This window comes from Hemiscyllium ocellatum, chromosome 31 (assembly GCF_020745735.1).
Source record: "Hemiscyllium ocellatum isolate sHemOce1 chromosome 31, sHemOce1.pat.X.cur, whole genome shotgun sequence".
NCBI classification, from domain to species: Eukaryota; Metazoa; Chordata; class Chondrichthyes; order Orectolobiformes; family Hemiscylliidae; genus Hemiscyllium; species Hemiscyllium ocellatum.
In genome coordinates this window covers 50,015,763-50,032,535 of record NC_083431.1, presented here as the reverse complement: position 1 = coordinate 50,032,535, position 16,773 = coordinate 50,015,763, and the positions used below count along the sequence as shown (strand labels likewise).

Below are 16,773 nucleotides of genomic sequence, written 5' to 3'. Positions count from 1 at the left end.
AGGTTAAACACCTGACAAAGGAACAGCACTCAAAGCTTGTGATTTCAAATAAATCTGTTAGACTAGAACCCAGTATCATGTGACTTCTGACATTGACCAACCCAGTGCAACACTAGCACCTCCAAATCTTGGAACTTAGAAGAACAAGAAAGCATGCAGGATGCCGAGAGGCTGCTTCCAACTCAGGAACCTAGGACTAGGGTAAATAATTCAAAACACTTCCATTGAAGACATTAGGAGAAATCATTTCTCCTGAACAGTCATTACATTTGGAATTCTCTTCCACAACAAGCAGTGGAGGCTGGGTCATTGAACATATTCAAAGCCGAATTAACTTTTTGATCAGGTCCATCAGAAGCGTCCATAATGGCCACAACCTTACTGAGTGGCACAGCAGAAATAAAGATCAAATGATCTACTCTTGTTCTTATCTGATTTGATTAGATGAGATTCCCTACATTGTGGAAACAGGCCCTTTTGCCCAGCCAGTCCACATCAACCCTCTGAAGAGTAACCTAGACCCATTTCCCTCTGACTACTGCACCTAACACTATGGGCAATTTAGCACATCTTTGGACCGTGGGAGGAAACCGGAGCACCCAGGAGAATGTCTGTGTGGAGTTTGCAGTCACTAAAGGCTGGAATCAACCTGGGACCCTAATGTGGTGAGGCAGCAGTGCTAATCACTGAGCCACTGTGCCACCCAAGTGTTGTATTTGAATCTGTATTCAAAATAGATAGAGGTATAGACAGGATGGATAGTAAGAATCTTTTTGCCCTCCCAAATTGAGGGACTCGATTACTAGGAGTCATGAATTCAAGGAGAGGGGGGAAGTTTAAAGGGAGATGTGTGGAAAGTTCTTTACACTGCCTGGAATGCGTTGCTAGCAGAGATGGCAGAGGTGGGCAGGACAACATCATTTAAAGGTTACGTAGACAGATACATGGATGTACAGGGAGCAGAGGGATACAGATCCTTAGAAAATAGGCGACAGGTTTAGATAGAGGATCTGGATCCGCGCAGGCTTGGAGGACCAACTGGCCAGTTCCCTGCATTGTAATTGGTTTTGTTCTTCAATACATTTGCCCAGGTGAGTGCATCAACAAGGTACTGTGAAACAGGAATCCATATTCAAGCATGATGGGGGAAAAAAAAAAGAGATATTAAAAAGTGAGGAAAACGAAGTGTGAATTTCATACTAAAAAGGTGGTCAAAAATATGAAAGTTCCAAAAATTCAATTACTGTATGCATAATTGTTTTTGGGGTCTTTTTTTACTTGGCCCAACTACAAATAGTAAGCACTAAAGAGTATAATTCTAATACTGATTGACTTTAAGTGTTATTTTCGTAAGAGCTCACACCTTTCCCAGGTTGCAGTGGATATTTAGGTCAAACAGAATCAGACAGCTCAGTTTTTTCCAAAACTCTGCGTCATAATAGAAACTGCAGTCTCAATTTTTGGCAGTAACCACTTCAAACCAGCAGTACTTAATCTGACAGGATGTCAAGGTTTGTTAAACTGCAACCCCTCAACCCAGAACACCATGATTCCCACAAACATATGGACAGTAAAAAGTGCAGATTGCTGCAGCAAAGAACAGCACAATTTAAGATATTTGTCCATCTCTAGATGGAATACTTAATTCCTGCCATTTTTCTCTCAGGCAAAACCTGGAAGTTTACAAGTACCATTGAAAGAAATTGCTAGACAAACACATGTTAAATAGTATAATGCAGGTTGTGCAGTGTGAAGAGGGTCTGCCTCAGTTATTAATTACAAAGGTTCAACATTAGTCTTTCACAACTGTAACGTCACAACTCAATACAAGCAAGAAAATTACCAGTCATCATAGAATCTCTATAGTGTGGAAACGCCATTTGGCCCAACAAGATCCACATTGACTCTCTGAAGAGCATCCCACCTTGACTCATTCTCCACCCCCCCACCAAAAGGAGCGGCACTCCGAAAGCTAGTGTGCTTCCAATTAAACCTGTTGAACTATAGCATGCTGTTGAGAGATTTTTAAACTTTGTACACCGGCATGTCCAGATCAAACTGCACAGACCTTCACCTGAGATTGAAAATGAACTCAGGTCCCTGTTCCTGAGAGGTAGCAGCGCTAACCACTGAGCCACCATGCTGTGACATCTTTTCACCAACACAGTTAGTTCCCTGACCTAGGTGCAAAGCCTTGCACATCTTCAGGAGTGTTTTAGGTTAGCTGGATCAAGAAATCAAAAAACACACGACACAGCATAAACAGTGCACTGATATGCCACAGGCGGAATTCTATTGAATCTAGTGCTGTGTGCAATCTTAACAACAAACCGCTCTCAAAGCAAATATACCTCAGTTCAATCCTTCGCATTGAATAAAGAATTTTAATAAAAAGCTAGAGAAAAAATATTTTGAGCTGCATTTCCACAAGGAGTCTGCATGTAAAAACAGCTGAAGAAAATAACTACTTACTGGAAAAGGCTCATTGCATAACTGAGTAAACTGTGAATTAAATGTCAATTACCAACTACAGCTCACATGTTTTCAAATGAAAATATCGCAAGTAAATGTAAGTTTTACCAGTGCAAATTCAAGCACAAGAATGGTTTGTTGAACGTTTGATATGATCAAGATATAAAATGGGTACAGCATTGAAAACAAGGACATCAAGACACAAGGGACAAACTGTTTCCGAATTTCCTTTATGGCTTTCCCTGAAGAGAAATTTCATTCTTCAAGTATGTTTACTATTATTTGTGGGAGCTTGATGTATATTGGTTGCCATATTTTCGACATAACTGTGATGAAACTCACCATAATCTCAGAGCACCATAGTGCTGTTCTCAGACTTAAAAAAAAATTACTCAGGATGTGGAGTCACTGGCGAGGCCACCATTTATTGCCAAGTCCTAATTGCTCAGAGGCAGCTGAGTGTCAACATCACTGTGGGTTTGAAGTCTGTGGGCCAGAACAGATAAGGATGGCAATTTCCTTCCCTTAAAAGGACATTAGCAAACTGGATAAATTTTTCCAGCAATTGACAAAAGTTTTGTTACGAGTATACTCTTAATTTAAGATTTTTTGTTTTAACTGAATCCAAATTCCACTATCTGCCATGGTAGGATTTGAACCCAGGACCCCAGCTCATTGCCTGGGTTTCTGCATTAATATCAATATTACTGGGCGATCACCTCCTCTTAACTGGCAATTAGTTTAGCCTAAGGGTCACCATGTCTCAGGCAAGATAAAAGCAGCAGGACCTTCAAAGTAACTTAAGTACAGGAACTGAACATATGCTGTTGGCATTACTCCACACTACAAACCAGCGATCCATACTACAGACCCCCAGAATGCCTGAGTTGAAGTCTCGCCTGGTCCTGGTTTAATGATGACAGGTCTGAACAGGCTGATTAGAAAATATCCTTAACTGCTTAAGAGGGTCTTCTTGGCAGCAGTACTGTCTCAGCCTCTGAGCCAGAAGGCTCACATTCAAATCTCGCCTACTTCAGAGTGTCATAACATCCCTGAAAACAGATTAAAGATATCTTTAATTGCTTAAATATATTAATATTTGTAGGACATCCTGTTGTGAAAGATGCCAGTTTTGTATGCAAACTATTGCTACAATTTTATACAAATGATTTTACAATTAAACTGTTGCATCCTCAATAAAAACAGCAAGTTCTTTTTTAACAATTGAACAAATGTTTGCATTTTACACTTTACAGTATAAAAGTTGATATAGGTGTCTGCCATTTTGAAATGTAAAAGATGGAGTTTCAATGCAAGTAACTTAAACCACCCATATTGCCTGTTTGACTCCAAATCAACTGGAGATGAATAAATGCAACCTAACCTTGCATTTTTGAACTGAAATGGAGGCTGACTCAAAGCATCGCCTTGAATATATTAGTTAAAAAAATCTGTGCAGAGTTGATGTATCAAGTACCCAATTTACAAACAAACATTCATTTACAATCATACAAGTGTGTAATTTTAAAGACTTACATACAAACATTTCCTGCACCCAGCAACAACTCCTTTATGTTGTCCTGTAATGTTCCAATTCGTGTAAAAGTCAACTTGCAAATTGGTTCCAGAACAGAACCTGTCGCAACCAGGTATTGTCAACACAGATCTAAGCATTCATACTTTCAAAATAATGATAGTCTTAAATGCCAGTACACCTATTCGTCTCAACCTGCGTAATGTTTTTCAACCAGTGGTGCCATGAAAATTTCAGGAAACAATGCTAAGGCCACGTCTGTGCTTCTAATCTCCTCCAGAACCTTATTGTCTATTAATAACTGACAGGGCACCTACAATGTACAAGCCTCCAAAATCATGCGTAGATTTCCCACATCATTGAAAAAAGTGGGCGTGCCATAGAATTCTGTCTCATTAAAGTATGCCTTGATGCTGAAAAGATTAATAACCACTGACCTAAGACACCTGTTGTTATCTGGCAGAGTTATATAAATTCGACCAGCCTTTAAAAGATCAAAATCCACAAGCTTCCATACTGTATTAATTTATAGGAAATTTCAGATATTAAGATGCTATGCTGTTCAAAACATAGCCAAAAAACGTCCCTTCATATTTACAAGTGAGCCAGAAATCCTAGAAGTCGTTAAAGAGACAAAAAAAAAGTGCTTTATTAAAGGGTCCATTTTTTAAAAAAAATTTCATGGAAGGAGAGAGTCACTAACAGCCTAAATATTTGCTATCCATTCTTGCCCTTGAATGGAGTGGCCACTGGGGTCACATGACAGTTAAGATTCAACCATATTTTTGTGAATCGTAGAGCACATCGGCTAGACCAGGGAAGGAGGGCAGATTGCCTTCTCTAAAGGGTAACCAGATGGGTTCTAAAAGATATGGTCACAAGATGCTTAATATTCCAGGTTTCAGTTATTGAATTTAAATTCCACAAGCTGCTATAGTGCAATTTAAGCCAGTGTCCCGTGAGCATTAGCCTAACTTCTGCATTAGTCGCATGCAGACTACACCACCTTTCCAAGATGGAACTTCATGTCTTGAGGTTCCACCTTACAAACAGGAAAGAGAGAGAGTGAAAAAGAAAATTCAAAATAGAATTAGTGGGCGGCACGGTGGCACAGTGGTTAGCACTGCTGCCTCACAGCGCCTGAAGACCCGGGTTCAATTCCCGACTCAGGCGACTGACTGTGTGGAGTTTGCACGTTCTCCCCGTGTCTGCGTGGGTTTCCTCCGGGTGCTCCGGTTTCCTCCCACAGTCCAAAGATGTGCGGGTCAGGTGAATTGGCCATGCTAAATTGCCCGTAGTGTTAGGTAAGGGGTAATGTAGGGGTATGGGTGGGTTTCGCTTCGGCGGGTCGGTGTGGACTTGTTGGGCCAAAGGGCCTGTTTCCACACTAAGTCTAATCTAAAAAATACTGTATTCAAATAACACACAGCAGGCTTTGGGAATCATGTTGAAACTCTCAAGGTTGTGGAGAAATCAGAAACTTGGGATGTAAAAATAGATGATAAGCTGCACACAGCATGAGCATTTATTGATTTTTATTTTTTCTCAACACTATTAGTAGACCTTGAAAGTACTCTGCAAGTTGCTAATGAAGGTCGATAAGAAATTATCAAACTACATCTACTAATCAAATTGCTCAAAGCTCTGGCTACTTTCATACAATTGTCTTTAGGTTTCAAAGCAAAATACAATTTTCACTGATACATTATTTCTGATCTATGCAACTTTTAATTATATATTTAATAGCAACATGACAAATGAAGGGACAGGAGCCAACTGGTATTTTTTGTATTGCAAAATTAATGCAGCAATAAAAACCATGCCTCCAGATGAGACAGAAGCATGCCAAACAGGTTTCAACACTACAGACCAGTCACCTAAATCTTGAATAGGCACCTAAAACATTCATGCATACAGTATGTTATAACATTTGTACCAAATATGACCAGAAGGAAACGTATTTGTTTCGAGCCATCTAATTGGATTCTCTGGGAATCAATCCCAGAACTAAATTAATTTAATGGCAATTAAAAATTCCAATTTTAAATATATACTATTTTTAAAAACTTACCACAAACGTTTTCTGGTTTTGTCCCCAGATTGAGCACTAATTTGAATTGGTTTAGCTATTACACATTTTGGTGCCTCCCAGATGAGTCACAGCTTTTCAAATGCTGAACATGCACCTGGAGTCTGCTAGAAATGTAATTCTTGCCAAAACAGTGAAATGGTCCAGGCACAAAAACAGAAGTTGCTGGAAAAGCTCAGTAGGTCTGGTAGCATCTGTGAAGAGAAATCAGAGTTAATGCTTCAGGTCTAGAGACCCTTCCCCAGAACTAATGATACCCAGGAAAGTGGTGGGGTGGGGGTGTAAACGGTAGGTGGATATACAGCCTAGGCTAGGAGGGTGAATACCTGTAGCTGTTAATAGCCAATAGGTAGTGAGTAATGGTAGACTGTGATAACAAGGCCTGGTGTTGGGGAAGGGGACTCGTGCATGGGAGTGTTTTGGCTCTAAAATTATTGAACTTGATACGGAGTCCAGAAGGCTGAAAAGATACCCAAGAGGAAAATTAGGTGTTCTTCCAGTTTGAGCTGAGCTTTACTAGAACACTGCAGCAGGTCTAAGAAAAAAAGATGTTGACCAGGGAACATAGTGGTGGGTTAAAGGGGCAGGCAACTGAAAACTCAGGGGTGTTCTCCGCAGGCAGAACATAGATGTCCTGCAAAGTGGTCAACCAGTCCACACTTCATTTGGTCAATGTCGATGAGACTACACTGTGAAACAGTGAATGCAGCAAACTAGATTGCGCGAAGTGCTGCTTCACTTGGAAGGTATATTCAGGCCCTAAAGTTAGGATCTGAACTCTCTTGTCCTAGTCCCCTACCCCACCACACCAGATTTGATCAGTCTGCCATTACACTCTGTTAGCCACACAGTTTCCAGGAATAGCTATTCACCATCCTAGCCAGCTCATTATCTACTCTTGTCTGTCCACCTGCTCCTCTGTTTGGGCTGTATCACCACCTTTCGTTTTACCCCTCTCCCCTCTTTTCCCCCACCACACCTTGTTTTCTGCATATAAAAATCAACATTTTCAGAGCAACCATCAGTTCTGAGGAGGGGTCACCAGACCAGAAATGTTAACTTTGATTTCTCTTTATAAACGCTGCCAGACCTGAATCTTTCCAGCAACTTCTGTTGGTGTTTGATTTACAGCGTCTGGAGTTCTTTCAGTTTTTAAATGGCGCAAGCAACCTGGCCTCAGAATTAGCCTCTACAACAACTTAATGTGCAAGGTGGTGATTTCAGTTAATGTGACAAAAATCATGAACCCATTCATCTAGTATCTCAGAACGGTAGGAAGGAGCCATGAGATCAGTCATATCCATGAGTTTTTGCTTTAGGCTAGACCCATCTCCCTGCACTGCATCTCTAGTCATGCAAGTGTTCTTTCTTCAGGTATTTATCCAATCCCCATTTAAAAAGCCACAGTTGAATCAGTCTTCACGAAGGCAGAACATCCCTAATACCTGCCAATTAGTGCTTACTTTGTTTCTATACCATCACACCCCACCCATGTCATGGCACTTCCAAATCATGACACCCATGCCATTCTTATATCATGTCCTCTAGCTCTCAACCCTTCAAATCAACAGCAACAGCTTTGCTTTTTTCACACTCACTATTCTGAGCATCTTCATCAAATTCTCTCCAAACATAACAGCCTCAGCTTCTCCAATCTATCCACTGAGTAGAAGTCACACTATCACACTATCCTGGGAACATTCAAAACCACTCAGCATTTGTGTCATTGCATCTTTCCTAAAATGTACTGCTCAGAATTGGACACAGTTATAATTCACCACACTCTAGATGGTAATTGCCAGATTAGTGGCTTTGTTGCTTTGCCTGCTTCACAACACAAGCAGGGCAGAAAAAGAGTAGCAACAACACCAGATTGTATTTTTAGATTAGACTTACAGTGTGGAAACAGGCCCTTCGGCCCAACAAGTCCACACCGACCCGCCGAAGCGCAACCCACCCATACCCCTACATTTACCCCTTACCTAACACTACGGGCAATTTAGCATGGCCAATTCACCTGACTCGCACATCTTTGGACTGTGGGAGGAAACCGGAGCACCCGGAGGAAACCCACGCAGACACGGGGAGAATGTGCAAACTCCACACAGTCAGTCGCCTGAGTCGGGAATTGAACCCGGGTCTCAGGCGCTGTGAGGCAGCAGTGCTAACCACTGTGCCACCGTGCCGCCCTATTGTAAAGTGACTCCTAATGTTCACAAGATATTGTGCAAAAATACAAGTTGCATCCCTCTGGTTTTCCCCAGAATACCACAGTAAGAACTATATTGCCAGAAAGATTTCAGTGATTCAAGGCCTGACGCAGAAACTGAAGTGAATACTGTAAATGCCATTTAACAGTAATATTTTGCTATGCAGTTTATTTACATTAAAGAAAATTCCTCAAAAAGATATGACTACACCACAATTACTCTTAATAGCTTCAGTATTGTACTGGCTTCTGTTTGTACTTAATTTTGTAAACATGTTCCGAAGTGCCATAGTATAACACTATTGCATAATACATACAATTTATGAATTAAATATACAAAATGGTGTTCAAAGGATTAGAAAATGACATGCTCTTCCTTCCCCATCATTAATACAACCTTGTAATGCAAAAATCAAATTTTAAAAACATTTTTCCAACGCTACTGCTTCATACAAAAAAGGAGAAACAAGTTGCTTTGCAATAGTATTTTAAAAATACTCGTGCCTTCTAAACACGAGAACAGTACCTACTGTTATGCGTGCATAGGGAAATGCTCAATTCTGAAAATCAATTCAACAGTAACCACTGTACATCTCTTCCACTGTGTGTTAGATATTAGTATTGTATTTGTTAGTTTCAAATGTAACGAACAGTTGCAGTTTTACTGTGCCTCATTTTCACGAGACACTGCTAACCAAGTTTAACCTTCCTATTGTACAATTGTTCCCCATTACAGCTGCTTATTCGAGCAGATTAATTTTATTTGGCCCAAGGCCATTCTACAGCTGTGGTACTGTAGTAATAATCTTACTATACAGCTGCTTTCCTCAGTATTCCAGAAGTGAACGTGCACTGTGTATCCTTGAAAAACATCTCAGCTGAATTTGCAAACAACAGCACAGTAGTTGAAGCATTAAAATGCCAGGCCAGACTTAAAGCAGCATGCAAAGATTTCCAGTGCTAGTCACATGTGGTGCTGCACAGAGCAGAATCAAGTCAGCTAACTAACCTCCTCCACATTAGGAGAGATCAACTTTTCTTCAATATTGTTCTTTTATACAGTCAGTCAAAGATGTGGCAAGAAAGGGAAGCCTGGCAAAGCCTAGCAGGAAATCTAATCTGATACCGGAACTGACAAATTATAGCCCATCAAGAAACATGATAAAAGATCTTTAAAATGAAGGACCTTAATAGTATGGTGCATATTCCAGGTGAATGCAAGATTAGGGTCCATAAATAAGGTAAGCACCAATAAATTCAGAATGGAATCTAGGAGAGGATTAGCCAGTGTGTGGATGCATTTGCTTTAATCATGGAGTAGTGAGGTGAATAACTGATGAAGTTTCATAATTTAAAGCAAGGGAGTAGACAGTCAAATGACCTGAAAACAAAAAGGTACAAAAGAGCTATATGGGAGTAACAATGCTGACAGAGTGGCTGGGCTGAATTTCCGATTTGCGTGTGTAAATTCTGAGAGAACTGACATCAGGACTCTGAGCCACTGGGATTAATATTGTAATTTATAAAGAGTAAAGTTACAATTTAAACATTTTCAGCCCACAACTTTACAAAGCACTACATGATGCAATCTTTAAGAGCTAACAAATGCTAAAAGCAGCTTGCAGTCAAAGCAATTTAAAACCACTGCAAATACTGGACAGTTTTAACGCAGTGGACTCCTATCACCAAGTTAGAGTAAATCAAACATTCTTTGTAAAAGATTCAAGACCAGCATACTAATTTTTGCCATAAATGTGTAAAGCGCAAAATGCTCACGATATGTAATAGCATTAAAACTCGAGAAGTGTTGCCCCTGTAGAGCAGACATATCCACAAATATTGCTGAACTAATGCCAACTACACTAATAACCAACTCACATGACTCAACTGTGCATCATTATCTAGCTAGCACAGCAAACTTTGATCAAAGTTACGCCCACCCAGGCTTGGCAGCTCAAAATAGGAAACTGCAGCGTCCCGTACTGCCATGGCTTAAACAAGTCCAAATATAACAAAAGTCAATCTTTAAGACATTATTGCTGTTTGGCTCAGGGTCAGGTTTATTTACTGGACTGATGACTTAGAACTAAACAACTTCACTGGAAACATTAGAATCTGACTACAGCAATTTTAATATTGCTCCAAATATACCATATTTCAGTCCTGCAAGAACGCCCCAACATCTCTGCCAAATGCCTATTTACAAAACTATGAGCTGGACTAGCAAGCTATTCAGCCTTGAGCTGTATCAAGAAAATCTGTGTAGTCACACTTTGGAGAGGCTGGTGTTGGACGGACGGACGGGGATGGGGGGGGGTACAAAAAAGTCAAGAACCACTCATCACCAGGTTATAGTCCAACAGGTTTATTTGGAAGTATTAGCTTTCAGAGCACTGCTCCTTTATCAGGTGGTTGTGCAGTCACAAGTTGACATCCACTTAACTTAAGACTACTGGTGAAACCATACATAACACCCTCTCACTGTCTTGGCAAAGGTCAGTTAATTTATCCGAGACCATTTTAACCTCTTCAAAGTCACCCAAGTTAAGTGACAGGAGAACAAACATATGTTGCCATACAGCATCTTTAGTCTTTTATCATTCAATTCAATCTTCAGTGATTTAGGACTTAAATTTACCCTAGTTCCATTAACTTTCAACCCTTGGCCACCAAAACAAGTTCTGGTTCAGCAGGGTCCTGAAAATATTAGACTGCATCTCTCAGTATTGTTCTAGATATTCAAGTACTTCCTCATATTGTCTCAACCTTTACCACTGCGTTGATCCATAAGATTTCAGCTTTTGTTGACACTGCAAAAGGTAGAGATGCAGTAAACTTATGAAATTTAAAAGGAGCCTGAGTTTGCTCATACCTAGGTGAAGATCACTTGGGGCCAGAAAATCATTTCTGCACGATTTCTGGATTCAACAGAAAATAAACCCCTAAATTTGAGAGCCAGGTTCCTCTTTCTTTCAATAATGATTTGCAGTTGATGATTAGACAAATTAATGTTAAGCCAGATGAAAAATATTTTTTAAAAAAAGTCACAATATTCTGTTCATTCATAAATTCACATAAAAATAAACAGCTGTGGATGAAGCGTTCACCCATAGTGTAACCAAGATGAATATGTGCAATTTTGGAAAGAATATAAGACTGTGCTCTATGCACATGGATAGTAACAGTACAAGTCTTATATTGCCATTATACTGGCGAATCTGTTCTCAGTCTAGCTTTGTCGAAAGAAAAAAAAATTATTCATTAAAATTTTCCATCTGTCACAACATGCTGTATAAATTAGCTGCCGCATTCTCTCAAATAGTAACTACACTTTGAAAGTGAATTTATTGGTTGGGAATCCCTTTCACACATTCCAAGGCCAAAAGAAAAGCTGCCATAACACAAGCACAAAACGGGCAAACAGCTAAACAACTTATTACCACTGAATCAGAGTGGTTACAGAAAGAACCTAGTTGGCCTACTTGCATACAACTCCCTGCACAAGATTTGAGTTAGCCCCACACAAAACCTCACCACTTCCTCCCAATTTCCTTTTGAAGGCAAAAGTAAACCAGCCTCCAAACAATAAAACTCATGTCACAGTTGGTTCTTTTGACAACCTAAAGACGGTATTCACTATTGCTCAAGCCTGCCATATCCACATGATTTTAAGCACATCATTTACAAAGCCAGCAATATTTTTTTTTCCCCCAAATACAAAATATTTATCAAGTACTAAAGCTTGAAAGATTATACCCTTTTGGTTCACATCCAGTCCTTATCTTTCTTGACACTTTTGTTACTGTTTGTAAAGCAGGTATATAATGTCACAACTATCCCAGCCCAGATCTGGAGCATAATTGAGGAAATTCTGCAATGACATGTTAGATACAACAAAGACTTAAGCACCTAATGAGGCACTATTTAAACAACAGTATCCTGTCACAGTATCTGGTCCCAGAATTTCAGATCAGAACCTCATATTCAACAACCACAGCAGGTCTTCAACATACTGAGAATAATGTTATTCATTATGTGCACAATACAAATGCAAAAACTTACTTCATGTGAAGATTCAAAAGAAAAACAACCTTGCTGAGCATTGAGGGGAATTTATTTTATTCATTCACAGGAATACGGTGGCACTGACCAGGAGAGCATTTATTCCCCATCCCTAATTGCCCAGGGGACAGCTAAAGGTCAACCACATTTCTGTGGGTCTGGAATCACATTTAGGCCAGACCAGGTAAGAATAGCAGATTCCTTCCCTACAGGACATTAGTGAACCAAATGGGTTTTTCCAACAACTGACAATGAATGATCATCATTAGACTCAAATTCCAGACTTTTATTGTATTCAAATTCCATCATCTGCTGGTGGCAGCTTTCAAACCCAGGTCCCCAAAACATTACATGGCCCTGGATTTACAATCCAGCAAAAAGACGACTTGTTTTGAAGTGATTTATTAAAACAAAAAAAAATGTAAAGATATAACGGATCTTATTGGTGCAAAATATCCAATGAACCTTTCCCATCATTAGTATAATACCAGACTGCATGAATTCCTAATCAACAGACTTAATCTGTTTCTGTTCACTACAGACTGTGGGGTGGGGTAGGGGGTTAAAAAAAATGCATCACCACACTCCTGCGGTTCATTTGAGAGAGAGAAAGCTGAGGGGGAAAGAAGCTGAGCGTGGACTGGAGGAGAAAGGGGGTGGTTGGCGCTCTGTCCAACTCAAATCCAACAATAGAAGCACACAACAGCATTGCCTCTTCCATGACACTCATGGTGCAGTGCGCATGCGCAAGCCAGTCCATGTTCGACTTGGCGGGGGTGAATGGGAGAGTCAATTTTTTTGGGGGGGTAAAGAAGGGAACTGAGGGCAGGCGATGGGGGGGGTAGAAGAGAAAAGGAGGGGGGTGAATTGCAACCTCGAGCAGGACAAAGGAGCGGCTCTCTTGGTTCACTCGGCGGTAAGAACTAAATCCCCTCCAGGGACACTCGTCGCTTTGAAGGGGGGCCCGGGAATCGTTTCAAATCAACGGTCAGCGGCCGCGATTTGGGGGGAGAAAGGGACAAGAGTTGCTGCGGCGCTGCTCGCTCCATATTCGTGAGAAGACCGTGTGTAGAAATGGTGCAGTAGATACCGCGGCTCCCGATAAGATTCCTTTACCTGCCAGCTGCCTTCGGAGTAAGAGTGCCGACTGCGGCTCTGTCATGGTTAGCTGGCCGTGAAGCACAGAGAAGCCGTTTGGCTGCTGTTTTTATTCTTCTCCCTCTCTCTGTGTCTTCCCTCACACACTCACACTCTATGTCCCTCTGTTATCGGCACCGACCCGCTCCCCACTCGCTTTCTCTTCAAGTTTGAGGCTCGCCGGCCTGCTCCACGCATGCGCAGGGCACCTCCCCGCCCATTTCACTGTGCGACCGATCCTTGTGTGGAAGGGGCGGGCTACCCGATTAGCCCGCCTCCATCATCAGTCGCTATTGGTGGATGTGGGGAGCCGGCGGGTCCCAGTTCCCATCATGCTATTGGCTAGGCCGACTTATCAATCAGACTGTCGCGCAAGGTCCTGTCGACCCGCCCCCGTTGGCGGGATTGCGTGAACTGCGTGCAAGGATCCCTGCATTCAATTGGCTAAACCCTGTGTAAATCATAACGACGCGTCGTGCAGCTTCAACCCGCCCCCACCGTCAATCCCCATTGGCGAGGGTTAGGTGAGAACTCCAAGGATCCGATTGGCTACTCGTTCCGTTAATCAGTTAGATGCCACGCCCTCCCGGGGTGTGAGTGCGTCAAGGGTGGTTGAGGCGGTCCTCCCTTCCCCATCCCCCTACTGCTCCCCAAATTTGGTCGGAAATGCACAGCGCTCTGCAGATTGGTCGCGCACTTTGTTTCCTAAATTAATTGCCAAGTGCAGCAGCGAATTTTTTTTTGCGCTGCTGCTGATGAAATACGATCTGACTCTGTTTAATATGCATTGGGAAGCGCCTGGTTGTTGACATATTATGGCTGTTAATGCAAATAAAAACAGCTGAAAATCTTCCCACGTTGTCTCCTATATAAAGCAGAGAGAGCTTGTCAGGCTGGTAGAGTGACATTATTTACTTCAGTTTCATACATTATACTGTATGCGCCTTTCGTACGGGAGCAACACCCTGGAAAGTGTTGATCAGGAATGTTGGCATCTTACCCAGTGAGGGGAGTAACCTGTGCCAAATAAACCCTGCTCTTGATGAAAGGTCATATGGCTGTAACGTTAAGTCCTATTTCTCTAGGCAATTGCTGCACCACTTGCTGAGGATTTCCAGCATATTTTTTTTAGTTCCAAAAAAATACTTTACTGCACAATGCCCCCTTCAACCTGGTAGGAGCAGACTTATGCCATTCAGTCCATTGAGGAGAAAGTGAGGAGTGGAGATCAGTCCAAGAGTGTGGTGCTGGAAAAGCACTACAGGTCAGGCAGCATCCTGGGAGCAGGAGAATCGTAGTTTCAGGCATAAGCCCTGATTCTCCTGCACCTCTGATGCCATTCAGTCCATTGAGTTTGCTTTGCTATTTAATGAGATCATGTCTGATCTGGTAGTTCTCAACTCAATTTCCTGCTTTGTCCCCACAACCCTTGATTCCCTTCCTTATCAAAAATCTGTTTATCACAGCCTTAAATGTACTCAATGACCCAGCCTCACAGCCCTTTGCAGGAAGGAATTCCACAGATTTACCACTGTCTGAAAGAATAATTCCTCGTCCCTCTCTCTCTCTCTCTTAAAGGGGACCCCTTATTCTGAGATTATGTCCTTCTGTCCTAGGTTCTCCCATAAGGGAAAACAACCTTTCCACATGTACCCTGTCAAGTCACCCAAGAATCTTGCATGCTTCAATAAGGTCACCGTTCATTCTTCCAAACTCCAATAAATACAGACCCAACCAAGTCAACTCCTCAGAAGAAAAGTTCTCCATGCCTGAGTTGAGCTGAGTGAACCTTCTCTGGACTGCCTCCTATGCCAGTCTGTCCAAAGTTATTCACAGTTTTCTAGCTGTGGTCTGACTAGATCCTTTTACAGTTTTAACAAGACCTCCCTACTTTTATACTCTATTCTCTTTGAAATATGCAATTCTCTGCATTCCATTTGACTTGGGGTAAAAAATGAGGTCTGCAGATGCTGGAGATCACAGTTGAAAATGTGTTGCTGGTTAAAGCACAGCAGGTCAGGCAGCATCCAAGGAATAGGAAATTCGACGTTTCGGGCATAAGCCCTTCATCAGGAATCGATGATTCCATTTGACTTCTCTATTACCTGCTGAACTTAGATATTAGTTTTTTTTGGATTTGAGCACACATTCCTCCGTGCTATCGTTGTAGTCTGTAGTCTTTCTCTATTAAATAATTATTCAGCTCCTCTATTCTTTCTGCCAAAATGCATAGCCTCACATTTTCCCATATCATATAGCATCTGCCAAGCTTTTGTCCACTCCCTAACCTGTCCATATCTCTCTCTCTGCAGACTGAGACATCTTTCACTACTCACTATTTTTGGGTCATTCACAAACTTGGCAATAGTGCCTTCCCCATCCAATAACTGTAGCCCCAGCATGGATTCCCGTGGCACTCCACTAGTTACAGATTACCATCCTGAAAATATCTGTCTTATTCTAACTCCTTGTGTCTATCCTTACACCTCCAACACTCATATTAAGTAGGCTAACATGTGGTGCCTTATCAAATGCATCCTCAAAATCCAAACATGTTACATCCGCCAGTTGCTGTTCACCGATCCTATTTGTTATCTCCTTCGAGAATTCTAATAAATTTGTCAGACATGGTTTTCCCTTTGTGAAGCCAGCTAATTCTGCTTCATCATATTACTTCTAAATGCTTTGCTATTACATCCTTTATATAGTTTTTACTATTTCCCCAATAGTAGAACTTAAGCTAACGGCCTATAGATACTACTGTTTTGTCTCCTTCCTTCTTCAGTAAATGTGTTACACTGACAGTTTTGCTGTCCACTGTAACGTTTCCAGAATTTAATGATTCTTGGAAGATTACTTCCAGTGCATCTACTATCTCAGTATATACCTTTAATGTCTGAGGATGCATCCCATCATGTCCAGGAACATTTTTGTTCTTTGACCTCATTATTTTTCCAAGCATCTGTTCTCAAATGATAGTTATTGCACTTATTTCCTTTCTGTCTTTTGCCTCTTGATTATTTAGTTATTCTGGAATGCCAATAATATCATCTACAAGAAGACTGATGCAAAGTATTTATTCAACTCCTCTGCCATTTCCTGATTCCTCATTATTATTTCCCCAGCCTTGTTCTGTAAGAGCCCTATGCTCAATTTGGCTGTGTCTCTTTCTTTTTATATTTTTAAAGAAGTTCTTTCTGTTGTCTTGAGCTCCCTTGCAAGTTTCTGCTCCAAGTTCATCTTCTCCCTCTTTTTATTTTGGTTGTCTTT

At 41.3% G+C, this 16,773-nt stretch overlaps 1 protein-coding gene across 2 annotated transcripts in view; it reads right to left on the bottom strand.

The window, feature by feature from the left end:
- The window catches only part of ube2g1a (ubiquitin-conjugating enzyme E2G 1a (UBC7 homolog, yeast)), a 72,069-nt gene extending 58,335 nt beyond the window's left edge, over positions 1 to 13,734 (bottom strand). The window contains exon 1 of one of the 2 annotated variants that reach the window (XR_009646365.1): positions 13,483 to 13,734. Coding sequence is in view for 1 of the 2 variants with exons in the window: in XM_060848041.1 (XP_060704024.1) it covers positions 13,483 to 13,528 (46 nt within the window). In the remaining variant the exon portion in view is untranslated. The remainder of the gene's footprint in view (positions 1 to 13,482) is intronic. The other variant, XM_060848041.1, reaches the window with a different exon arrangement.
- Positions 13,735 to 16,773: the final 3,039 nt, after the last annotated feature.